The 26,256-nt window shown below is 44.6% G+C and overlaps 2 protein-coding genes across 4 annotated transcripts in view; one reads left to right on the top strand and one right to left on the bottom strand.

The window, feature by feature from the left end:
* Positions 1-1,919: 1,919 nt before the first annotated feature.
* calua (calumenin a) lies at positions 1,920-8,208 on the bottom strand. Its single transcript, XM_060038661.1, has 7 exons — positions 8,048-8,208; positions 6,834-7,052; positions 5,260-5,453; positions 4,631-4,797; positions 4,297-4,357; positions 3,678-3,877; positions 1,920-2,941 (listed from the first exon to the last, which is right to left on the bottom strand). Exons 2-7 carry the CDS (start codon positions 7,049-7,051, stop codon positions 2,837-2,839), a joined length of 945 nt encoding a protein of 314 aa, XP_059894644.1. The 5' UTR covers position 7,052; positions 8,048-8,208; the 3' UTR covers positions 1,920-2,836.
* A 1,051-nt stretch (positions 8,209-9,259) lies between these two features.
* The window catches only part of upf2 (UPF2 regulator of nonsense mediated mRNA decay), a 22,983-nt gene continuing 5,986 nt past the window's right edge, over positions 9,260-26,256 (top strand). For 2 of the 3 annotated variants that reach the window (XM_060038657.1, XM_060038659.1), the window contains exons 1-19: positions 9,260-9,414; positions 10,768-11,151; positions 11,560-11,794; positions 12,152-12,696; positions 13,068-13,228; positions 13,724-13,915; positions 14,283-14,444; positions 14,868-14,971; positions 15,153-15,238; positions 15,359-15,467; positions 15,821-15,934; positions 16,115-16,231; positions 16,551-16,736; positions 18,642-18,845; positions 19,842-20,117; positions 20,615-20,798; positions 23,811-23,968; positions 24,916-25,008; positions 25,214-25,312. In XM_060038657.1, coding sequence (XP_059894640.1) covers positions 10,769-11,151; positions 11,560-11,794; positions 12,152-12,696; positions 13,068-13,228; positions 13,724-13,915; positions 14,283-14,444; positions 14,868-14,971; positions 15,153-15,238; positions 15,359-15,467; positions 15,821-15,934; positions 16,115-16,231; positions 16,551-16,736; positions 18,642-18,845; positions 19,842-20,117; positions 20,615-20,798; positions 23,811-23,968; positions 24,916-25,008; positions 25,214-25,312 — 3,408 coding nt within the window. In that variant the 5' untranslated portion in view covers positions 9,260-9,414; position 10,768. Of the gene's footprint in view, positions 9,539-10,767; positions 11,152-11,559; positions 11,795-12,151; positions 12,697-13,067; positions 13,229-13,723; positions 13,916-14,282; positions 14,445-14,867; positions 14,972-15,152; positions 15,239-15,358; positions 15,468-15,820; positions 15,935-16,114; positions 16,232-16,550; positions 16,737-18,641; positions 18,846-19,841; positions 20,118-20,614; positions 20,799-23,810; positions 23,969-24,915; positions 25,009-25,213; positions 25,313-26,256 lie in introns of all 3 variants that reach the window. The other variant, XM_060038658.1, reaches the window with a different exon arrangement.

The following is a 26,256-nucleotide window of genomic DNA, read 5'->3' on the forward strand; positions in this document are numbered from 1 at the left end:
TATTATTGTTTTTAGAATTCACAAGAGGAACCGAGCCTTCTGATGATTTAATCAGTGCAGCATCTAATCACGATTATTCGGTTGATTGGTTAGTTGTTTTTTTGGTTGGTTTGTTATTACATCCTTTGGATTAACAGAGCTGCGAGAACTTAATTTAGTGCTCTGACAAAGCCACTAAATAACACACTGTAAAGGACCACTCAACTGACAGAAGCTTAACAGGGAAACTTCATCAGTTAGTTTAGTCACTGTAGGCAAATATTATGGGTGTATTGTTGATAAACTGTTGAGGATTCCCCCTGATTTAACACAATTTGATGGAACCACTGTCTACATTTATGTTTTTATTTTATGCATCAATTGACTGAAGAGTAATTATAATAATGATAACCTAAAATATCCTACTCCTGATTATTACTTTATAACAAAGTATAATATTGTCATTATTACAAAAAACGACTCCTTCTGATTCATCTGGCTACTCTGCCCTCTGATTGATCACAGACTCACCTGTATGTCAACTTCAATAAACATATTTCTTGAATGACTAAATAGAAATAGAACTACTATGATGCACAGCGCTGTTGCAGGTTTCCAGCCGACTGCCGCTACAGAAACACCAAACCCAGGTTGTGCTTGGCTCCCTGAATTCACAGCATGGTGACAATACAAAAATAGGTCTGGCCGTCCCCTTCTCCATCATGTTCCTTTGTCTTTTCTTACTTCAGGTTCATCCACATCTCATGCTGTAATACAAATTAGCATTACAACAAGCGCATGATGAGCAACATGCCTTTTAAACTGAAATGATCGAAGAAAAAGGTAAATGACCTGACTATTGAACTGATTGGCATTTAATCAAAACCAAAATACATTGAGCAAAAAACAAAAAGGCTTCTTTCCATTTTGGACGACTTCCGACTGCTCTACACTGCCATGGTACGCATATGTCCTGCAAAGCAACCAAGAAACGAAATGGATGAAAAGATGGAAAAGGGAGACATGATAGGATAAAAAGAGGATTACGAAAAGGTGGAAAATAATAAGGGGAAAGGGGGCTCTTGTAATGAAAAAGAACACAGGTGGGTAGGGCCTGGAGGATGAGGGAAGGACAGGTGTGGTGGTTTCTATTTGTGTTTGCGTGCGTATGCGTGTTTAGACCCCCCCGCCCCCCCTTCCTTGTTATCTTCCTGAAGATAAGCACTGTTTGCTGGAGTTAGCTTTGGTTTAGAGTCTGAGCCTTGGCTTTGCCTCCTTATACCCACTTTATTGCAGTACCTGGTGGGGCCTCCTGGGAGGTTTAGGATCATTTTTTTCTCAGGTAAATCGGAGACTCCCAGCTTACATATTGGGTCCACTTTGGGAAGGCGTCAGAGGGGGTATTCTCTGATAGGTCGGATATATATGGTTCCATGTAACGATCCGGAGGTCAAAGGTGAACATGGAAGCCCCCCAAGTGCTATGTCCAGCTGCTGCCAACGCTATTTTTATACATCCTTGGAATGCGACCAGCTATGACAGAGTTCACCAATCTTTATCCGATTATTTGTGTTTGATTCCATATCCTTAATCCTTTGTATCCCTGTTTGTAGTTTTGTGGTGTCTGGCCAGGAGCACTAGCAGGTACAATTTACACAGCAAATGATTGTGTAGGCCACTTTAATCCTATTTTAATGCATAAAAAATAGCTCTGAAATGGCGAGGCAGTTGTGGTCTTCATGCAGGCTATTTACACACAAGCACACACACAAATACAGACATAGACATGCACACACAAGCAAATAGATACGCACACACAAACACACACGTCACAGACACACAGACACACACACGCGCACACACACACACACACACACACACACACACACACACACACACACACACACACACACACACACACACACACAAACAAATAAATGTTTCTTGGTCAATGTTGTATTTATTTTATTTAGAAACAGTCTGCAATGTCAAAATACAGCATTAACTTTAGTACAGATAATCACCATTAGATTGGTCTCTGTGTATAGATCTAAGGAGTTTAAGCTTAGTGTCAATAATATACATCTCAAATAAAGAAATGTACAATTGGTATTCCATGAAGCTGAAACCACAGTTTCCTGCTTTTTTACCCCCTGATCAGAAATAAAAAGGTACAATGTACAATTCCTCTGGGTTCAGTAACAGAAATTAGTAAGTTTCTCATTGATTGACCAATGGCTGAATGGCATTACATATCTACATCGTGCAGGGGTGGAGGTTCAATGACGTGGTCATAGCGGTGGGACACCACAATCTAACAGTAGAGTGTGGGAGGGAAAGTGAAAGTGCCCATATTACAATACAACCATGAAGGGGATCAGAAGGAAGTGATAGTATTAGGAGTAATAAAAAAATCAACATGGAATTTACGTTAAAATGGCAGAAAAAACATTTAAAAAAAGGCACACACTGAAATTACAAATGCAAAGGGCCGTGATGTTTTAATCGACAAAGCTCTATGCAGCACCATGATTTAAATCATTTTAAATTCCTAGGAAATTAGGACATCTTTGTTATACATATAAAACCAGATTGCATCAAGACAAGTCTAATACAATTTCAAGCAGGACTAAACTCGGCCAATCGGGACTAATTATTTTTCACATGTTAGTAGCCCACGGTGGGAAGCATTTTTTGGACAGAAGAATGTAAACACACCAACAAATTGCCTTTTTATGCGACCAGCTGAACACGGTGTTTTTAAAGTAGTCAAGTCGAATTGTATACCAAATAAATTATATCATTTCAGACAAAACATGCGTAATAGTGATGATTCTTTCTTTCAAAAGTGACAACTCTAGAACTCGTCATGTCGTGTCAGGGCCTCCCCAAAGTCTGTCGCCTGGCTTCCGACAAACAGGTCGTATTTGTTCAGGACTTCTTCCTTGGACAGCTTTCCATCCTGGAGGAACAAGGACGTGCAAAGAACAACATGACAGTCAGCTGTGATCACAATCGAAAGGATGTGTGAAGGGGTAAATACACCAAGCACCAAACTGTCGTACCACACCGAGAGCCCCAAACAAACAAACAATGCAAACATGTCCACTGGGTGGTTTTTGAAGTGTTCTTCCAATTGATTGAAAATTATTACGGAGTTAAGATTTGAAAATAGCCACTTTAGCCGATAAAAGGGTTATTCATTATATGTTAATGATCAACAAATGGTCTTTTAGATCTTAACTGAAAGTGAAACCTAATAGTAAGGCAAAATATGGATAGTGAATCTGCTCAAATGGGACAGAGAGCAAACAACTGCAGGAAATTTGGATCAATTGTTTTGGTTGGACTTGGTGCTATCTCTCCTTCAGTTATAAAGAACCAACCAAAGGACCACACGCAGAAGAGGACAAATCTTATTGGTCGAGCTATATCATCTAAAGGAAACCAAACAGGATAAAAGATGAGAGAAGAAACCACCTTATTGATGGAGCTATCACACCTACAGTGACACAGGAACCAACCAATGCAGACCCACACAGATGGCCTCACCCTATTGGTGGAGCCATCTCACCTACAGTGACATGGGAGCCAACCAAAGACGAACCCACACAGACGACCTCACCTCATTGGTGGAGCATTCCCCCCTACAGTGACAAGGGAACCAACCATGGCAGACCCCACACAGGTGGCCTCACCTTATTGGTGTCCGACTCGTGGACCAGGTGTTTGGCCTCGGCCTCTGCGTGGTCGTAGTCGGAGGGCAAGATCCAGTCCATGGTCTCCTCTCGGTCCATCTTGCCGTCCTTGTTCTTGTCGCGGAACTCAGCGAACTGCTCGCGCTCCGACGCCACCCAGTCTGGTTCCGCCATCTCCTCGTCGTGGGTGTACATGTCACCTACGGTTGGGGGGTGGGGGAGGGGAATCTGCCTTTAGTAAACTCACGGACAGCCATGTTTGAATTGAGGTGTTGAGGCGTGTTTTAGAGTTGTTGCCAGGATACATTTCCACTGTTGACTTTTATAGTCTTTGTTGGTTATGTGTTACGACATCTATGTATTCTAGTCTTGCGTTTTATTTTATTTTATTATATTTATAAATTATTTATATTTTATTTTGTCACTGTGAGTGATCTGTAAAGTCAGGTGGATCTCAATCTTATCAAAACAAAAGTCATTTACTCTGCTTAGGTTAGCATTTGTGTTGACTGTAGGCGGGGTATTAATTGAGACAGGTCCTGAAGAAGCTGTTTACTTTTATTTGAACTGGTATTAATCTAAAAGCTACTAAAGAGATGATGACGTGTATTTCAGTTACCAATGTACTCTTTCAGGTCGATGAAGCCGTCGCCATTTTTATCGATGTCTTCCAATGTTTCCTGCACGGGGTCGGCAAATTGGTCTTGTTAATATATATATATATTCAAAAATATATAAAAAAGTAAACATATATTTATCAATGCAATACATCATATTGATTCATTCTGATTTTAAATCAGATTTTTAGAATTATTGGTGTGTTTTACTATGAGATTAAACAAGCAGCAGTGATTTGTGCTGCTTTTTACTACAGATTTGCACTCATTACATAGTTAGATTGTTTTTTTTATGCGTACATTTTCTAACCACTGTGAGTCCATGCCACCACATACCTGAACCACGATTTCTTTCATGTGGTCGTAGTCCTCGGGGTGGAGGAAGGCGGTGAACTCCTCCTTGTCCGCGATGAGGTCGCCGTTCTTGTCTGCTATTTTAAAGCGCCTCTCATCCCTCGCCATCATGTGCTGGTAGTTGTAGCCCTCATCCGGTTCTGGGTCGTCTAGAAATAAATTCAACATTTTCATTGGATGACTGCCTCCATTTTGGCAGCATAGAAGCATTGGAATGTTAGATTCTTGTGTTGGTATTAAGGATTTTTTGGTCAATGACATTTCAGGAATTTATTTGTTCTTATTGGAAAACATTCTCAGAAACGTGACTTAGACGTTGCAGAAAAAAGATTTTGTTGGCCTTTGTTACAGTATACTTATGTTGATTTAGGATTTTGAGGTACTTTGAAAATTGCATCGTATTGCCTACAAAAACAACCATGATGCATTCTGATGTACAAGCCTTATTAACCGGTGGTAGTGCTACGTAGCTGTTGCTGCATAGTTTTTAACCATCATCTGTTTCTAGGTCTTTTACAGTGTGCATAGGGAAATCCAAACCTTACATTGGCTCCTCCAATTATAATAACCCAAATTAAAGTTTAGTCAACCACTTAGTCCCGTCCGCATACCAAGATAGGTGCCGTAGGTGACGTTCTTATACTCTTCCCAGGTGATCTTGCCATCGACGTTCATGTCAAAGTCCTTCCACTGGCGGTCCACGTTGTCGTAGATGTACCTCTTCTGCGCCTTCTTGATCCACACATTCAGCTCCTCCTCGGTGACATAGCCGTCTTTGTTGCCGTCAATCTTATCCACGATCACACTAATAAAAAACATATGACAGGCATTCAAAAAGATTTTCAAAAGACCGTCAACATACTTTCGATTGAATCGATTGGCATCGATTTATTGTTAGACCGGTTGTTATATCGCCACCCGTTGGTCTGCTCAGACCAGAATGTCACTGATTTACCGAGAATATATTACAATGCCTTTCTGTATGAAACATCCTTACAGAGCACACCATAGAAACAGCTCTTTCTCAAGACACTTTTTCTGACCCCAGTTTGGCTATTTGGATGCATTCTTTCTGCCATGTTTTTTCCGTTGCATATACAAATCAGGTTCCTACGTACAGAATACTAAAGCTTTTCTAAATGTAAATGATTCAAGTTGATTAAATTCCATGTGTTCCAATGTGGTGCAATTGAGCCGGAGGAAGTCAATTGTATTTTTAAACAATAATAAATTAAATTACATTTCGGTTTTTTAACACCTTACGCATCCAATGGACGAATGAATGACGATGAATGGACGACATGGCATGCAGGTGACCAGATGGTTGTCGACGCAACTCGTTTCTTGATAAAAGTCCAGTTTTTTCTCATCACAATACAATTTAATTGTCAGAAGTATATGAACCCAAGATACACAGACCCTCACTGAACTCGGCAGTGACTTACATTCTAACTGTTTCATACTTTTATACTTTCCCCCATATAAAAATATATATAAGGTTAATATAAGCTTTACAAGACCTGTTTTCTTAACCAACTGTAATTAAAAGCAAATATTATCACAACATCACAAAACAGGCGTGCTGTTTAAATATTGGTCTACACCCTTGGCTTGAATGAATCACATAGCACATGGCCCTCTCTAGTCATAACTAGGGGGGCAAGATAGTTTAGGGGTCTAGGAGGAAGTTTGGCTCCCAGTCAAAAGGTCCTTGGTTAAAACCCCATTTGTCCGACCACCTTGAGCAATGTGTCTCAACAAATGTTAGTGTGTATGCTAGTATGTAAGCTACTCAATAATAGTGATTTACTTGTAATAATACAGTAGTCGAAATCCATGGTTGGAAATCTCCGTGAGCTATCAACTTTTGCATTAAGAGTACAAACTTTCACTGTCCCAAGCTAAAGTTTTCTTTAACATAAGTTGTTGACGGATGATACATGTCTACTGCTCCTATTGAGGTTATAGCTTAATCTTCACAAATACTCATTTGTGCGCATTATAATATAGGGTGATGTAGGGCTGAAACCGTTCAGTTCATTTTTAAAAAAAATAAAACAAACAAACATTGGTAGCGGCATTGGCTATCGGCCAAACGGTTAAATAATCAACTTAGTATTGGCCCAGAGATTCCCAATCGGTGCATTCCTCGTTTAAAAACGTGCTCCTGGGGGTGGCTACCTACCCAAGCCTCCGTTTGCTCTCCTGTGGCGTGAGGTCATCGAAGGTCTTGGCATCCTCGCGACCCAGGAAGGCTTCGTGGTCGTACTCGAAGCCGTCTGCGTCGTTGTGCTCGCGGCTGCTGAGGGGCTCCTCGTGGTGGACCCGCTCCTTCTTCTCTGTGGGCTTGCTGGTGGCGTAGACCACGCACAGCGCGAAGCACATCAACAGAGGCCTGATCATACTGGAGGGACGAGGGAGGGGGGGAGGGAGAGAGGGAGAGAGAGGTGGACACATACATTTTTAGATGATTTGATGATTGTATTTGTAATGGGTTGGACCAACACTTTCCATGTTTTTGTATCTTATTCAATGTAAGTCTGCGTTTCTCATGCAAATAAAGCCATACATGGAGAGAGAGAGAGAGAGAGAGAGAGAGAGAGAGAGAGAGAGAGAGAGAGAGAGAGAGAGAGAGAGAGAGAGAGAGAGAGAGAGAGAGAGAGAGAGAGAGAGCGAGAGAGACGCACGCACGCGCGCGCACACACACACACACACACACACACACACACACACACACACACACACACACACACACACACACACACACACACACACACACACACACACACACACACACACACACACACACACACACACACACACACACAGAGCATGAAGGAGAGAGAAAGAGAGAGTAAAAGGATATCTATATATCAATTGTCTGATACAATTTTCCACAGTTGTATTAGTTCTATAGTTGTACATATTCTCAAACCACACATCAACTCTCTCTTGGTAAGTACACGTCTCGTCATGGGTTATTGACAGTAATAACAACTTAACTATAGGTAATGCACTGAACGTTTGATGGAGTGACTTGTGATTAATTATTGCTAACCATGATTTAGACGAAGTAAGTCGAATAAGTCAAAACGGAATAAAATACATTTTCTTAAACATGTATGATTACTGGTTTTGGTCGGATTTGGGCTAAAGCGATCCACACATTTTAACAATTACAACTGCAAAGAAAACACTTATTTAGTCACAAACATAATATTTATCAGTCGATTAAGCACTGACCTATATATCTATCCAGCGTCAGGGCAAGTCTCTGATGACCAAAATGCACAGGAATGCGGCGTATTAACCTGCTTTCTAATTAAACTAAACTAACGTTAGAGAATTGCGTGCAGTTTTAATGCCTACGTCCACAGATAGTATAGACGTGGAACCTACCTGTTGGAGGGTCAGGGGGCGACGTTGAAGAGGAAAGTGCCTTTAATAAAGGCAAAAACAAGCAGCTCTTATTCCTCAGGAGTCCGAAAAATCACACCCCAGCATCACCGTCCCGTTTCCTTTCAGCAGTAGCCAATGAGATCGCACAACGACCTCTACTCCCAGTTTGATTGGTCCACTTCAGCAGAATCCACGCTTAGACGATGACGTCTTGCATCTGATGCAGGACCGGCTCATCGCACTCGCTTTTCATTGGCCTTCATAAATGAAATGTGTTATTTAGACCTATCATAGAATGAAATGCACAGATTATCGGTGAGAAAAGTCTCGCATATGTTTGCCACGTCCACAGAGTTCATTGAGAAGCTGCAACATAGGTGGGATGACTCCTAAAACAATTTCTTAAAGATGAGACGAGGTTGCATCAGATGCCAAGTGTGCAAATAACTTGCGGCGATCCGTAACATTATAATAGGACAACTTTGAAACTAGAACATTTCCCCAAACAAAACCAATATTTGAAATGTTATAGTAGGCCTACAATATTTCGTGTGGTGTAGTGCGTACACACACACACACACACACACACACGCACGCACACACACACACACACACACACACACACACACACACACACACACACACACACACACACACACACACACACACACACACACACACACACACACACACACACACACACACACACACACACGTTTAACCTAATTGTTCAGATAAACCTATTTCCAACTTCATCGCCTACCGTAACTTAACCTTGACTATGAAACGAAAAACTCAGACAATGTCAGATCTGGTAAAAGGCCAGCCGTCCCAGCCTATATGGAATAGGTTTTCCCAAAACTATTTTATTTTCATCATTTATTTTATTCGCGACCGACCTTTTAAATAGCCTAGATAATATTACAATTTATACATTTCTTACACGCTACTGGGGATTAACAGTGGGGTTAACATAGGTTGGTAGTTGGTAGACTTATTTAGCCTACAAACCTACGATCATATATGTTATATAATGGTGTGTTCCAGATGATTAAACATGTGTTGCGTTGTTTGTAGTTCGTCTAATTTTATGAAAACGAACTACAAAATACGTTTCAAACACAAGCTGCCATTAATATTGCCAGTCGGAAAAAATATTAAATAAAATATGAATCATTATGTTGAGTATTAGTTGACTGTATTTGAAGGTATATCGAAACATGGCCGTTTATAGAAATCCATTTTCGCAAAACTAGTTTTACAAGTTTTAGTCAGGCACAATTTGTTAAACCAAAACAACGGGGTCCTTGTGTTGTTACACGGAAACTAACGTTCGAGTCCGATGTTTACTTTGCTTCAAGTATAAGGTAACCGTTTATTCTTTATATATATGCCTAACATATTATCATACAACATGCAGAGCACGTATTGAGTTGCTGTTTTACTATTTGCGCCGACGTTTGAACAAGCGCAATACGAAAGCGACCGTTGGTAAGACATTTGTTTACATCAGTGTGAATTCTTCAAGTGGCCCAACGCTAACTTGGCATGGCTAATATCTAGCTAAGCTAACGTCATTTCTCTTCTAAATATTATTTATCATGGGAAATATGTTCTACTGGAACACTGCGATAACATAAACGTTATGTACTTTTCAGTTTATCGATTATTTAGACCAAGTATTGCGATGCAGTTGCACCTGTTCCATCACGTTAGCACAGAGTTAGCCAAGATTAGCTTCCGTTAGCTGGCATGCTAAACCCACTAACGAGGCCGTGATGGATCACAAACAACAAATTATTCCCACAGAAGTTAAGAATATACTATTCCATCATAAGGGATTATTGTATTATAATATAATAGTTATGCAAACTCCTTTGAATACAATTCGAAAAAAGGCACATAGTGATGGATACAAAACAAAACAATAAATAATGAAAGTAACCCTTTCCTTTCACCTCCAGCGAGTTCGCTGGAGGGATCTGTCAATCGTACCTCGATCAGCAATACTCTGCTGTATACTGATATACACAATGTAGGCATGAATAGATTACATTAGTAAATAAATGCAAATCAAACCTGGGTTACATTTTGTGTTTATATATCTGACTTAATTGATGTGGTCTGCGGCACATCAATTTCTTATGTGTGTAAGGGATATTACTTTGCTTCCTCGTAGTGTGTGTGTATGTGTCGTTTGAGCATGTGCAGTGTTGATTTATTCTACCGTAGAAAGTTGTATGTGGCCAACCCGTTTCCCAACGTTGTGTGGCCACGTTGTGATATTTGTTTGGATCTTAATTGTATAGACTGAACACTGAACGTAAACTGATTAGACTGAAATAATGTTTCAATAACATATTGGGATAATTATGCTAAATGCATTTTGTTATAAAATACTATTTTGACAATATTTGCATACTGTATAAGTTTACCTTAACCTTAAAATCATTTAGGATACGTACACTGAAGGTACAGTTTTGCTCTACATCTATTGCTGCAGTTTAACAATTCTGTAATGTTCCTTAATGTCCCTCATCAACACTAATTCTACTCCTATTATATAGATGTGTGTATATATCCTTATTTATTGACATTCTCATCTAAAATAATGCATCTCTTTTGAATACTCGTTACTGTCCCTGTACTTCAGCTGTGACTGCGAATGTCCCATCTGGAATCAGCAAAGTACTTATGTAATTTCTCTGTGTTTGACTCAGCATGCCTGCGGAACGCAAGCGATCGATCAACATGGACGAGAAGGAGGTGAGCTCCTTCAGCAGCAAGGAGCGCGAGAAGGAGAGGGAGCGGGACGGCGAGCGGAGGCTCCCGAGGGACAAGGCCAAGGACGACAAGATGAGCGGCGGTAAGAAGGAAGGGGGCGCGAAGGCGGCGGCGGCCGAGGAGAAGAGGAAGCGTCTGGAGGAGGAGAAGCGCAAGAGGGAGGAGAAGGACCGCAAGAAGAAGGAGGAGGAGAAGCAGAAGGCTGAGGAGGAGCAGCGGAAGAAGGAGGAGGAGGAGAAGAGGCTGCAGGAGGAGCAGGAGAAGAAGCTCCAGGAGGAGGAGGAGAAGCGGCAGCGGGAGGAGGAGGCGGCGCAGCTGAAGTGAGTGACAGTCATGTGACCTCGGGCTTCTGGAGTTGCTGGCTTGAAAGTAAAAGTGCTCCCTGGGGTTATTCTTCAGCACCACCTCTTGGGACAATAAGCAGTATCAGGTGCCTTTATGGACCAAGATATCTGAAAAGCGATTATATCTAATTTTTATTGTTGATTCATCTATCAATCAATTTCTTTCAATTTAACCATAATTTTTTCAAATCTCCAATGATTAATGTCAATGATTAATTGGGCTAGAGCCCAAAGTGTTGTCCGATTTTTTTTTTGCCAAGTAAAATCAAGATTTCATAGTTTCAGCCACCAACCCGTATCCTGTCCATTTCAGTAAGCGTAAGCGGCAGTCGTTACTATTCTAACCCCTGATGTTTTTGTCCTTGATTCCCCCTACCCGTGCAGGGAGAAGGAAGAGTCCCACCAGCTGCACCAGGAGGCCTGGGAGCGCCACCACAGCAGGAAGGAGCTCCGCAGCAAGAACCAGAACATCCAGGAGGGCCGCCCCGAGGAGGCCTTCTTCAGCCGCCTGGACTCCAGCCTCAAGAAGAACACGGCGTTCGTCAAGAAGCTGCGCACGCTCACCGAGCAGCAGCGCGACTCGCTCTCCACCGACTTTGGCGCGCTCAACCTCAGCAAGGTGAGGGCCCCCGAGTACGGCGTTTAGGGGTCTCCCATCGTGACTCACTCACTCTCTCTTGTGAACGCAAGAGAGAGTGTTGTGAACGCTGTTGACCATTTGTTGTAGCCTATGTTGTTTAGAATAGCCTCCAAAAATAACACTGCAATAATTATGATAAGTAGTGGGGTATTCCTTTTTGAAGCTTTCTCCGATCCGATTTTACCGCATTTTATTTATGTTTCTCTCATTGGTGCTCCTAAACGGATTTCTTGGAACCCATCCGTCAATTCCTTTCGTTTATCACTTTGCATTGTTGTTCCGCATGAAAAAGTGCCCCACCCCCCAACTCATGAAGTTTGACTTTTGTTTCTGCAGTACATCGGCGAGGCGGTGGCGTCCGTGGTGGAGGCCAAGCTGAAGATCTCGGACGTGGGCTGCTCGGTGCACCTCTGCTCCCTCTTCCACCAGCGCTACGCCGAGTTCGCCCCGCTGCTGCTGCAGGGGTGGAAGCGGCACTTTGAGGCGCGCAAGGAGGAGAAGGCGCCCAACGTGAGCAAGCTGCGCACGGACCTGCGCTTCATCGCCGAGCTCACCGTCGTGGGCCTCTTCACGGACCGCGAGGGCCTGTCCCTCATCTACGAGCAGCTCAAGAGCATCATCAGCGTGGACCGCGAGATGCACACGCACGTCTCCGTGGTGATCAGCTTCTGCAAGCACTGTGGCGACGACATCGCCGGCCTGGTGCCGCGCAAGGTGAAGCTGGCCGCCGACAAGTTCGCCCTGGCGTTCCCGCCCAGCGAGATCATCAGCGTGGAGAAGCAGACGCCCTTCCAGAACTTGCTGAGGGAGTACTTCACGTCGCTCACCAAGCACCTGAAGAAGGACCACCGCGAGCTACAGAACATCGAGCGGCAGAACAGGTTGGGCTGCCGGGCTGCCTTCCTTGCGTCGGACCGCAGTGTGACGAAGTGGCTTTGACCCATTTGGCCATTGCGGTTCTCTGACGTCTAGTTTCCTTTAAGTAGCAATGTCTATTTTTATTTGATTATAGATCATATGAATGATATCCCAAACCATATACTCAATTTTATTTCAATGTACCCATATAATTTTTTGAAGAACCCTAAACGGATGATGTTGAAATTGGAATTATAATTACAATACTGTTATTACAGTACTGTAATTACACTACTGTAATTACTGCAGTGCATTACAATATTTCATTGATTTAGCTTTTTTCATTTTTGTTCTGAATTCTGCTCAATCTCTGTCTCTCTCTCTATCCATCCAGACGTATTCTCCACTCCAAGGGCGAGCTCAGTGAGGACCGGCACAAGCAGCACGAGGAGTTTGCCACCTCCTACCAGAAGCTGCTCGCCAACACTCAGTCCCTGGCTGACCTGCTGGACGAGAACATGCCCGAGCTGCCCCAGGACAAGACCGTCCAGGAGGGTGTGTGCTAGTGCTACCCAGTGCTTGGCGTACCCAGCATGCTGAGCGGATACCTCTTTCCTCTGACTCTTGGGGTGTGCTGTAGGGATGTTGAGACCGGGACGCTCATTTAGACTGATGTTGGCTCAGACTGGACAAGGGTTTTTACGGTTCTTCAGTTCCAAATCCCCCAATATCGCAATGTAGTGCGGTTTCTATTCCTCGTGGGGGCTTACAATCACTTTTCATTTGACAGTTTCATTGAAAGGGACTTGAAAAAGGAGGCTGAAAACCAACCATCCATCCAAATCAATGTTGTAGTCATTACAAAAAAAATAACTGAAGAACCCAGTTTCTAAAAAGATGATGACAGATGGATACAGTGCAGGAACGCGATAGGAAAAGGGTTTCCTTTGTGACTCACTTGGCAAATAGTTCACAGATAAAAAGTATTATAGTATAAATAAAAGTAATACACTAAAGTGTGTAACTTTATTTCCGGTCCCTACTCCACAGAACACGGCCCCGGCATTGACATCTTCATGCCCGGTAAGCCAGGAGAGTACGACCTGGAGGGGGGCATCTGGGAGGACGAGGACGCCCGCAACTTCTACGAGAACATGGTGGACCTCAAGGCCTTCGTGCCCGCCATCCTCTTCAAGGACAACGAGAAGAGCGGCCAGGCCAAGGAGAGGGAAGAGGCCAAAGGTAAGGAGGTGTCAAGGAGAGAACCTGGAAGAGTTGTGCTATATCCATCAGGGTTGGGAACGTGTTAATTAAACACAGATAACGGGAAGAAACCTTGAGGGGAACTAGCTTTGGATTCAAAGTAGACTATCGACTGAGGATGTATCACATTGCACATCGACATAAGAGTGCGGGTTGAATATCCTGTAACCTTTTTAAAGTAAATGCATCCTTTAAATCATGCACTTCTGTCTTGTTTGCAATACTTCTGCTTTGCCCTTAGAGGTGTTTGTACCAGAGTGGAGTTTTACCTTTATTATAAGCACAGGATAATATTGGTACATTGTCCAACACACACTCAAACACCATGTTTTTTTGCCTGATTCAGAAGCCAAAGAGGCGAAGGAGGCGGCGGTGGCGGCAGCGGCGACCACGGAGGAGCTGGAGCTGGAGCTAGAGGCCCTGGACATCGCCGAGGACCCCCTGGAACTGGAGGGCCCCGAGGAGACGGAGAACGAGGAGCTGGCCAAGAAACTGTTGGACGAGCAAGGTAGCCGCACCATGCATCCGGCAGTCCTAAATGGGGGGAGATGATTACAGGGTCCCCGGCTTCAAGCTACACGATTGGTCGAAACAAACCCGAAGCGAAAGAAAAGTAAAAGCCTGTTCATCCAGATTTGAGCTTGCCTGCCATCAGACCTTAGATTGGTTTGCTTCAGTGACTAGCCAAACCCTCAACACAAAACGTAGTTATGAGGAAATCCAACAGCACGCCATGATCGAATGCTGGTGTGTGGTTATTTTTTTTTATTATTCAATCTGACCACTCCCAAGTTACAACTTCCAAGTCGTCTTCTGTTCTTCACCACACTACCCTGCAATTCAAACAGAGAATGCTATATGCTACAAGTGTTCAGTCCCTGTGTCCTTAAACCTCCGCTCACTTTATTTGCGTGCTTTCCCCTCTGTGCAGAGCAAGAAGATGAGGAGGCCAGCACTGGCTCCCACCTCAAGCTCATCGTGGACGCCTTCATCCAGCAGCTTCCCAACTGTGTGAACCGGGACCTCATTGACAAGGTCAACATTTGAGCTCTAATATCTTTTTATTATGTCCTCTGTTGTCGATCCAGCCAGGTTTTGAATTACCTTTTTACTTCTGGAACCAGTTTGAAATCCAAAACATTTCAATTGTTTCTCAATGAAAGAAAACACTGGAGCTTTTCATCCATGTTAATTATAATTGTGTGTGTGTACACAGGCCGCCATGGACTTCTGCATGAACATGAACACCAAGTCCAACAGGAGGAAGCTGGTGCGAGCCCTCTTCACAGTTCCCAGACAGAGGTAGAAGTGCATTCCCGAACAGTCCGTTGCGTTGCAGTTAACGCACACCACCAAAAGGGGGCGCCATTGTAATGCGTTTGAATTATACTAATCTTTCCTCTTTTTTCCCCTGAATCCCAGGCTGGATCTGCTCCCCTTCTACTCCCGCTTGGTGGCGACCCTTCACCCCTGCATGTCCGATGTGGCCGAGGACCTTTGCTCCATGCTCAAGGGAGACTTCAGGTTCCACGTAGGTTCTACCCTGTCATGGGTCGTTGATACATTGACACTTTAACTACATGCTTAGTATACTGTATTAGGCCTTAGATATAACCCCTCATTCATGAAGACACCTCAGATGAAATACTGACAATATTTATATATATATACCCTAGTCTAGATAATTTATCATTGCTATTTGGACCTACGATAAACCACTATCAAATTCCAGTGATTATATAATGACCAAGATTAAAAACTAATATGAATGCATCTTTGATATCCATCTATAAATATCCCAGATGAAATGAATGGGGTTCAACTGTAAATTCTGTCCGGAAGGAATTGCATCAAACTCAAGCTTTACTATTTTCCATCTTTCAGATCCGTAAGAAGGACCAGATTAACATTGAGACCAAAAACAAGACTGTGAGGTTCATCGGAGAGCTGGCCAAATTCAAGATGTTCTCCAAAACAGACTCACTCCATTGTCTGAAGGTAATGTCATTCAAAATCATCAGCAAACATCCTATGTGACTTTAAGCAGGACCGTGTTTTAGTGTGTGTGTGTGTGTGTGTGTGTGTGTGTGTGTGTGTGTGTGTGTGTGTGTGTGTGTGTGTGTGTGTGTGTGTGTGTGTGTGTGTGTGTGTGTGTGTGTGTGTGTGTGTGTGTTGCAGATGCTACTGTCAGACTTCTCCCACCACCATATAGAGATGGCCTGCACCTTGCTGGAGACCTGTGGCCGCTTCCTCTTCAGATCCCCGGAATCCCACCTGCGCACTAGCGTCCTCCTGGTACACACACGCACGCATACTCACACATACGCACATAGGCACACAGGCACACAGGCAGGCATGCACACACTGAAGAATTGTTTGTTTTCAGTCCTTTGCTGGATCATGAGTGAATTTAGATATGTCATTAAGGAGCAGGTAGGGGGGATAGGATGTGTTAGGATGTGGACCTTTGGGATCAAACCCGGTACTGAGGACCACTACATTATCCTGCCCCTTAAGCCAAAATGCCATTTATCAGGACCAAATCCCAAAGGGAGATTATTAATAATTCATAATATTTTGTCCGTCTGTCTTTTTTCTCTCCCCACCATCTCAGGAGCAAATGATGCGCAAGAAGCAGGCGCAACACCTGGACGCGCGCTACATCACCATGGTGGAGAACGCCTACTACTACTGCAACCCGCCCCCCATGGAGAAGACGGTGCGCAAGAGGAGACCCCCGCTGCAGGAGTACATCCGCAAGCTGCTCTACAAGGACCTGTCCAAGGTCACCACCGAGAAGGTGGGCGGTGAACCCGTCAGTGGGGCGGTCGAGATTGAACCGGTTTCAATCCTGGAGCTCTAGGACTTAAGCGAAGCTGTCTTTTTTTTGAATGGGCCTCGTCAGAAATGTGTAGATTTGCATGTTCTTGATTGTCATATTGAATCAGGGTTCAACATACGAAATACTTGGCTGGGCGATATGGGCCAAAATGAATATCTCGATATATTTTTACTATATCTCGATACACGATATATATCTCGATATATTTTGAATCTCCTCTAGAGCACATCATAAATGCTCGATTCAACCATGTCTGGCATAATGTTACGTCAGGAATAATTCTAGTATTCCTGAAATATAAGTGCATGTAGATTACATGAAACAACATATTGTTTAAACTCATTAGTGCTTTGTATTGGAACAATTTAGAACAATTTAGAACTTTAGAAAAGGAAAATCACAGCAAGTTAGATTTACCAACACAGCATTTATTCAAACCGTTAATTATTTATTAACTGTTAATAATAATTATTATATATACACTGCCAGACGACGGATCCAATGCTATTCTTTTTCAAAACCAAATCCTCAGTTTCCATCCTTTTTTCTCTCTCGCTGTTCTCACTCACCGGTCGGAGGTACACACACCTACAGCAGCGCGCCGTCCAGACTACGTCACACACGCGCGTCCATGAGAATCTCGCAGACTCGCAACGGGCGGGGGGAGTGAGTGTGTTTGTGCCATTGCATGTCTTTACCTTTTGTGGAAGAGGGAGAGACGTCGGACGCGAGCTTTTGATATTATACAATTATATTATATTATATACTATTATATATAGAGCTCCGGGAGTCGCAAACGGCAACTATCACTTTCTCCTCCATGCTGCAGTTTACCCCGGACTGCACTGAGTTTGACGGTTGAACGCTGATTGGCTGTTTACGTTACATATGTCACTCAGTGACCACGCTGTTGAACGCTGATTGGCTGTCATCACGAGAAATTAAAATACATTTCAACTTTGTCGCGCCACAAATCCTCGTGAACGCGCTCGCCTCTGCACAGCGAAAGTGTGGCGCGACAAATCAAAACTTTTCAAAAGCCGGTTTTCTCTCGCGAAGAATTCGCCCAATACGCGTCTACGTTCACTTTATATGGGATTTTGTCGCCCGTCGCGTTTGGTGTGAACGCACAATGAGTATGCCGGCGGCGGCAAAAATAAACATTACGTGCCAATTTGTATTCGATGTTCGCGACAGGGGCATTTTATACATCCCCTGGAGAACATCTCGCGATACATCGCATATATTCGATATATCGCCCAGCCCTAATTCCAATGTTAATTTGATATATTTTTATTTGTGATCAGACTGTTAGATGATCATCAGCCACCATGTATTACTTTGTATTTGTTGTGGTACATGATTTGCCAAAATACACAAATACAGCTTTATGTTTTGTGTGTATTTAGGGCATTATGCACACACTGAGCAATGCTGGCTGAATGCCACATACACTTTAAAGATAAATCTTTTTAACGGTCATGCTAGACTAGAGCTGCATCAGACAATTGTTTTCAGCATGGTCTATTTATCGATCATGTTGTTCGATTAACCTGCTAAAGCATGGTATAAATAATGTCAAACGGCCATCACAAGTTACATGAGCCTGAATTAATGACTGAAACGTGTGTGCTTTTCTGTTTTAGGAAATCAAAAACAGGGAAGAGCCACAAAGCATTATTTGCCTTTTCAATTAGAAAGTTATAAGCAGAAAACACTCAATACGTTTCAATGACCAACACATTTCTCTTTCTCTGTCCTCTTTGCCCGTCTGTCCGTCCGTCCGTCCGCCCATCCATCCACCCACCCACCCACCCACCCACCCCTCTCCGTCCCTCCACCCCCCCACCCACCGACCCCCAGGTGCTGAGGCAGATGCGCAAGCTTCCCTGGCAGGACGTGGAGGTGAAGAGCTACCTGATCTGCTGCATGGTGAACATCTGGAACGTCAAGTACAACAGCGTCCACTGCGTGGCCAACCTGCTGGCCGGCCTCGTGGCCTACCAGGAGGACGTGGGCGTGCACGTGGTCGACGGCGTGCTGGAGGACATCCGCCTGGGCATGGAGGTTCGTGATTGGAGGAGAGCGAGGGGAAAGGGGCTGACTCTACCGGGCAAGAATTTGTGCGATGGGAGGGATTGGAGGAAGGGCGGGCGTGGCCTCTTGGTGACTCGGCCCGTGGAGCTGCGTGTGTTCTGGGGAAAAGTGGACGGGGGCGGGGCCACGTGTTGGCTTGGCAAGATGGTGTGTGATTGGAGGAGGAAGGGAATGTGGATGAGAAAGGGGGCGGGGTCTCATGCTCACTCAGGCAGGGTCGACTGTGCATGGAGGTGCGTGATAGCTAGATGGGACGGGGAAATGATTGTTGACTGATTGGATGTCAAGTGGTTGACACGGGGCTGTCAAGGCGGAGGATTGTAGTTTACCTAAGGGTGATGACAGCTACCTTGAGGATAGCTCACGGGGCTCGAAACACGTCAGGCGACCAGGACACGTGGCAGCCCATAGCGCACGTTTCCCTGGCTGTGGTTGTCAGCCTAGGCCCTGGGTGTATTAGATATGATGTTGGGTTTTGAGGTCTAACATTGTGTCTTTTCCCACTGTTGAAGTTGCGTGTCATTGTTCAACAGTTCGGTTCAGACCTTCCATATATTTAATTGAATGATTTTATTAAATCAATCAATTGAATATCAATGTATATTGAATATCAACACTTAAGGAAACTATAAAATAAATATAAGTGAACTTAAATTAATTAAGGAAACCAAAAAATAAATGAAGCACTTCCCTTAAAGTGTATGTCATGGCCACTTGGTTCTACTTTTCAACCATTACACCCTTATTCATGTATGATAATGAAAAATGTCTACATCAAGGCATACAGACTCCCCCTGACCGGCCTTCCCATCCACACATGCATAGTTCTCCACTTCTAGCCTGAATTAAGTTAAAACAAGTGCTTGATCAACTTTGATCTGTTTTATAGTAACACCACTCATGAAGCCACCCTTCCTACCCACCATGCCTCCCCTCCGCCCCCCCCCCCCCCCCCCCACCCCCCAGGTCAACCAGCCCAAGTTCAACCAGCGCCGCATCAGCAGCGCCAAGTTCCTGGGCGAGCTGTACAACTACCGCATGGTGGAGTCGGCGGTCATCTTCCGCACCCTCTTCTCCTTCATCTCGTTCGGGGTGAACCCCGACGGCGGCCCCGGGCCCCTGGACCCCCCCGAGCACCTGTTCCGCATCCGGCTGGTGTGCACGCTGCTGGACGCCTGCGGTCAGTACTTTGACCGCGGCTCCAGCAAGCGCAAGCTGGACTGCTTCCTCATCTACTTCCAGGTAGACGTCTCTCTCTCTCTCGCTCTCGCTCTCGCTCTCTCTCTCGCTCTCTCTCTCGCTCCCTCTCTCTCTCTTTTTTATATATATATGGGGATCGTTGGTATTGAAAGGCGTGATACACACCGATCTATTTTTGTATTAAGGTGTGAATGGAGATGAATGAGTCAAGTAGTAGCAACGTTTGTTTCGAGGTTTTTATGACTGAATTGCTGGTACATACCCCATTCTCTCTCACACACACACACACACACACACACACACACACACACACACACACACACACACACACACACACACACACACACACACACACACACACACACACACTTGCCTCTTCTACATTACTTTTTCCTTTTTATAATCTGGTCTTCCTCACTCACAATCACTTCTGTTTTGTTTACGATGACCGTGGCACATAAAGTGCATCGCCAGCTTCTGGCCCCAAACACTGCATTCATCAAAGGACCTCTCATCTGACCGTGTGTGTGTTTGTACAGCGCTACATCTGGTGGAAGAAGAGCCTGGACGTGTGGACCAAGGACCACCCGTTCCCCATCGACATGGACTACATGATCAGCGACATGCTGGAGCTGCTGAGGCCCAAGATGAGGCTCTGCTCCTCCCTGGAGGAGGCCAGCCGGCAGGTCAGCGACCTGGAGCACGAGGTGCTGGTCAAGCTAGGTAGGCACTCTCACTCACACTCTCACACACTCGGTCTCACACACTACTCCACATACACACAAGGAATACATACATGGAACCTACGTACATTCAACACACACACACACACACACACACACACACACACACACACACACACACACACACACACACACACACACACACACACACACACACACACACACACACACACACACACACACACACACACACACACACGGAAGCTACCTTGAAAAGCACAACAAGGTACCAACGGCTTACGCTTTATTCCAAGGTCCATGTCAAAAATAGTACCCTTAAACCAAACCTCCAATCACAGTTGGCTGTGAAGGGAAACGGGAGTCAAACAAAAGGATTGGTTGTATCCCAGATACACCAGCCTCTTCTGTTTACAGTGTGTGATACTGATAGCCTCTGCCCTCGTTGTTAAGGTGAGGTCACTGTGTGCACTGTGTGCATGACAGGAATGTCGATATTTAAATGAGCGATGCATTGCAGACTGATGTATTCGCAGTTTCTATTAAGGTGTAACATAATGCTGACTGGCAATTAATGAGAGACGTTTGTTAGATCTAACCGGTGGTTCTCACTGAGGGAAATTCTGTACTCAGTATTGTGACGTACCCCTAAGTCACACGCAAGGTCTCTCTGTCTCTGTCTCTGTCTCTGTCTCTGTCTCTGTCTCTCGTTCTGTCTCTCTCTCTCGTTCTGTCTCTCTCTCTCTCGTTCTGTCTCTCTCTCTCGTTCTGTCTCTCTCTCTCTCTTTCTCGTTCTGCCTCTCTGTGTCCCTCTCTCTCTTTCTCGTTCTGCCTCTGTGTGTCTCTCACGCTCTTTCTCGTTCTGCCTCTCTGTGTGTGTCTCTCTCTCTTTCTCGTTCTGCCTCTCTGTGTGTCTCTCTCTCTCTCTTTCTCGTTCTGCCTCTCTGTGTGTCTCTCTCTCTCTCTTTCTCGTTCTGCCTCTCTGTGTGTCTCTCTCTCTCTTTCTCGTTCTGCCTCTCTGTGTGTCTCTCTCTCTCTTTCTCGTTCTGCCTCTCTGTGTGTCTCTCTCTCTCTTTCTCGTTCTGCCTCTCTGTGTGTCTCTCTCTCTCTTTCTCGTTCTGCCTCTCTGTGTGTCTCTCTCTCTCTTTCTCGTTCTGCCTCTCTGTGTGTCTCTGTCTGGCAGAGCAGCATTCCCCTTCTGTGATGCGTAGGAGGGAAGCTGCCACTGTATCCTCAAGCTCTTCTGCTTGTCGGACCGGTGCATGAGCATTAATGAGCTGAACACACACACGGGCTCGCAAAGACGATTACTCATCTTGGGTGATTCAAGCTTTATAAATACTGAAGCATATTTCAAATTGATCATAACGTCAGTAATTCGTCTATCAAGCTTTATAAATAGTGAAACATATTTGTAATTGCTCATAACGTGAGTAATTCCTCTATTAAGCTTCATTAAGCGGTTTCATCAACAGGTCGACATACGATAACATGCAACCGGTCTAGACCAGCCTGATCTAGTATCGTATCTTGTGTTGGTTTTGGTGCTGCCTTGCTTAATTACAATGCTGATAGGATTGTGTTTGCGATGTAGTTTAGAAGGACACGCAATGCAACAATAAGTGCAAGGTGACTGTGCTCGTGAACGCCATGTAGCAGGGCAGCACTCCCATCCTCCAATGTGCTGGAATACTTTGTACGCAGGACTCAACTTCAGTGTTCACATTTGCTGAAAGCGAGTTGTTTTCTCAAGAGGAAATACAACAATGTTCTATTAAACTGTAGAATTGAAACCGATATCTCTCTGCGGGATGCTTGTTTTTTCCGTCGGGGGGCCTCGAAGGCTGGCGGCCCTTGGATACACACACAGGCTAAGCTCCCCTGCCGGGATTGGTGAAAGTATGTGTTGTCAGGTGTTGACAACACCACCATTAGCGCTGCAGTTACCATTATGGTTGTCTTTGGTGAATTGCTCGTGTCCAAGCGTAGTATGTTGGTGTGACTGTGTGCACGAATACACATACACAAATACTGAATGTCACGCAATAAAGGACAGACAACGCATGGATGGAACAGGAGCATTTTAGTTTATTCCCCAATTCATCACTGATTCTGAAGGATGAACTGACTAATCGCCCCAAGTGTGTGTGTGTGTTTACATTAAACGTTTTCTACCAAGAATGCTTTTGAATTACACATACAATTTGATACCTTCTAGTTGTTAGGTGTGTGTGTGTGTGTGTGTGTGTGTGTGTGTGTGTGTGTGTGTGTGTGTGTGTGTGTGTGTGTGTGTGTGTGTGTGTGTGTGTGTGTGTGTGTGTGTGTGTGTGTGTGAGACTGTGTAGGTGTAGGTGTAGGGAGAAGGGAATGGAAAAAAAAAAAGTGATGACAAAAATGAAACCCTGCTTCATTTTAACACTGGGCCCATTGTGTATCTCTCTCACCTGCCGCTCCTCTTGTTCTCTAGCCTTAGTTCCTCTCCTCTGCTGTCATCACTCTCTCATATGTCCACACTCACAGTAGCCCTGAACTTTGGCCTCCTACAAGAACATCAACAGTCACTAACAGTTCCGATGCCGGCAAACTTGTGGAACTATCAAAGCACAGTACCATGGTTGCGAAACTTTATCCAATACCTTTAGCAAACAATCAAACAAAGGGCAATGTGACTCTACCCGTACCAGCTGTAAGTGTGTATTAGTTGTGTGTGTGTTTGGGGGGGGCGGGGGGGGGCTTACTCCCCTCTACACATACTTCTTCCCTTCGGTTTCACACTGTCACAAAGTCTCAAACATCCCCGGGCGACTCTTTGAAAGAGTTGCATGGAGCAGGTGCAAAGATTGAGGAGGGTTTTTCCTTGTTCCGACCACTAAGTTTAGTTTTTGTGTGTGTGTGTGTGTGTGTGTGTGTGTGTGTGTGTGTGTGTGTGTGTGTGTGTGTGTGTGTGTGTGTGTGTGTGTGTGTGTGTGTGTGTGTGTGTGTGTGTGTGTGTGTGTGTGTGTGTGTGTGTGTGTGTGTGTGTGTCCGTCCACAGGTCTAGCCATTGAGAAGGACGGCCGGTGTCCCAGCTCCCTGAGCGAGAGCGAAGTGCTAGATGAGGAAGACGAGGATGGCGATGAGGAGGAAGAGGGCGGGGCCGAGACCGAGGAGCAGTCGGGCAACGAGAGCGAGATCAACGAGCACGAGGAGGAGGTGGGCCCCGACCTGGAGTGGCGTTTCAATGCAGCTGTCAATCATATGTCATGTCATGCTTAGGGTGGGGCGATTTAATTGAATAATTAGCGTTTACTTTCCTTTGTGAAATGGTTGAACCGCAGTATCCCGTTTTGTAAAAGGTTGTGATGGTTCTTTTAATAACTTTTAATAACGTTGTGTATGTAATGTGCCACTCACCGTGGCAGACATGTAAATAAATCGCTGCCTTCAGACACACATCCACACACACACCGTAGTGTTGTGCTATAGGTGTCCGGGAAGCCTAACCCTCTCTCGGACGCGCTCATCAAAAACAAAAGACTTTCGAGAATCCGCTCAACACATCCGCACATTCACACATTAAAATGGGCCATTAGGTTAAAACACATTTTATTACCAGGCCAATTTGCCCAGCCCTAGTTGTGGGACTCTAGTCAGCTAACACATTTTTCTTATGCCCAACAAGAATTCCAGAAATGACCAACCTTAAAACTCAAAGCCACAACATCTATATCTATCTAAGGAATGCTATTGCATTTCTATTTCTTGGACGACTTTGAAACTTTGTTCCTCAAACCTTGACCTTCACGAGAAATGACATATTCATGATCATAAATGAGCTCATGAGCAAAACAGGTTTACAAGCCCATTCTGTAAAACATCCCTTCACGGTTATGCAATTTGTGTGTGCGTGTGTGTGTGTGTGTGTATGTGTCCATGCGTGGGTGTTGACAGCCCCTGACCGCAGGGCAGTGCACATGCAATCGGCCGACAGCTGTTATCAGTGTCACATCAGGAGAATGGACAAGGAGTGTTTGTCTGAGTTGTGACTAACTGTGTGTGTGTGTGTGTGTGTGTGTGTGTGTGTGTGTGTGTGTGTGTGTGTGTGTGTGTGTGTGTGTGTGTGTGTGTGTGTGTGTGTGTGTGTGTGTGTGTTTCTTCAGGAGGGCTCAGAGAGGGAGGAGGAGGAGGAGGAGGAGAACACAGACGACCTGACGGACTCCAACAAGGAGAACGAGACGGATGAGGAGAACAACGTAAGTGTGTGTGTGTGTGTGTGTGTTCAGGGCCTTTTTTTATAAAGAAGCGGTTCAACATGGCTTAAGTCTACGAAAGATGGAACAAAAACACAAAAGTACTGACTACATAAAAACATAAGGAACACAAAGCTTGCTGTATATTAAGGCTTTGTGTGTTTCTGTGTGTATGCTTCATCCATGTTTTGACCCCTCACCCCCCCAGGATGTGACCATCCGAGGAGGGGGTCTGAAGCACGTGGCGTGTGCTGAGGACGAGGACTTCATCCAGGCCCTGGACAAGATGATGCTGGAGAACCTGCAGGTAGCGACTGGAATGCCAGGCTGACCAACGTCTAAGAGCAATGATGGAAGAGGGGATTTAAACATTGGCTTTAAGGATTGACCCAACTTTTTTTGTCAACGGAACGAACGTTGTGAGATTCATATTACATTATATCTAGGTGTATCCTAAATGTAGTGTAGACAAATATCTAAAGCTATTCTGGACTCCGTCTAATCGTTTTTATGAGACTTGAAAGTCAAGAAGAAATATTTAGTAGCTATTCCGTGTTGGAATGCGTCTCACCACGGTGATTGTGATCGGCTCCACTTCTTAGTCATTGAAAGCATCCTGCCGAAGCCCTACATATAAATCAAAATGACGGATACATAGTTTAAGGTCTCCATCGCTAACATAATGAGTCATCTCAATGTCGCTTGCTCTGTGTGTAGTGATCAACTACATCAACAACGTCGTTTTCATTCAAAGCGATCAAACAAATCCGTACAATATTATCACGTACGATAAACCTGTACTTTACGACCAGTTCATTTAAAACACGGTGTATGAATTCTCCTTACCCTGAGAAGTAGCTCCCTTCCTCTCTCCAATTGAAAGGCGTTGTGTTAGTATGCATTTGTAATCACCACTGTGGCCCAGATGTGTTTTATCAATGAACCAAGCGCCCAGTCTAGACCGTGGGTACCCCTCAAGGTCCAAGTGTTTTAATTGGAACTGAAACTGAAAGGTCAAACCAAATGACCTTTGGGCGTCCTTATGTCACGACTAGAAACCTTGGCTCGTGAGGCCTCTTCTTCTGTTTGTGTTCCCCTTGTATCCTTGTGACGTTTGTGCCGAACATGTGACCAAGAAAGGGGCAACGCTCCCAGCGTCTCCCCCTGGTCACGCTCCCATTACACCAACGCAGCGGGGGAGCGACGGTCCCCACGGAGACCCTGACCCGGTGTGTGTGTGTGTTTGTGTGG

This window comes from Gadus macrocephalus, chromosome 19 (assembly GCF_031168955.1).
Source record: "Gadus macrocephalus chromosome 19, ASM3116895v1".
In the NCBI taxonomy this organism is placed as follows: Eukaryota; Metazoa; Chordata; class Actinopteri; order Gadiformes; family Gadidae; genus Gadus; species Gadus macrocephalus.

Coding starts and splice junctions, on each gene's coding strand:
- calua (XM_060038661.1), bottom strand. CDS start 7,051: ATGATCAGGCCTCTGTTGATGTGCTTCGCGCTGTGCGTGGTCTACGCC. Junction 5,454..6,833: donor GAGAGCAAACGGAGGCTTGG/GTAGGTAGCCAC, acceptor GTTTTTTATTAG/TGTGATCGTGGATAAGATTG. Junction 3,878..4,296: donor CGACCTGAAAGAGTACATTG/GTAACTGAAATA, acceptor CCCCAACCGTAG/GTGACATGTACACCCACGAC.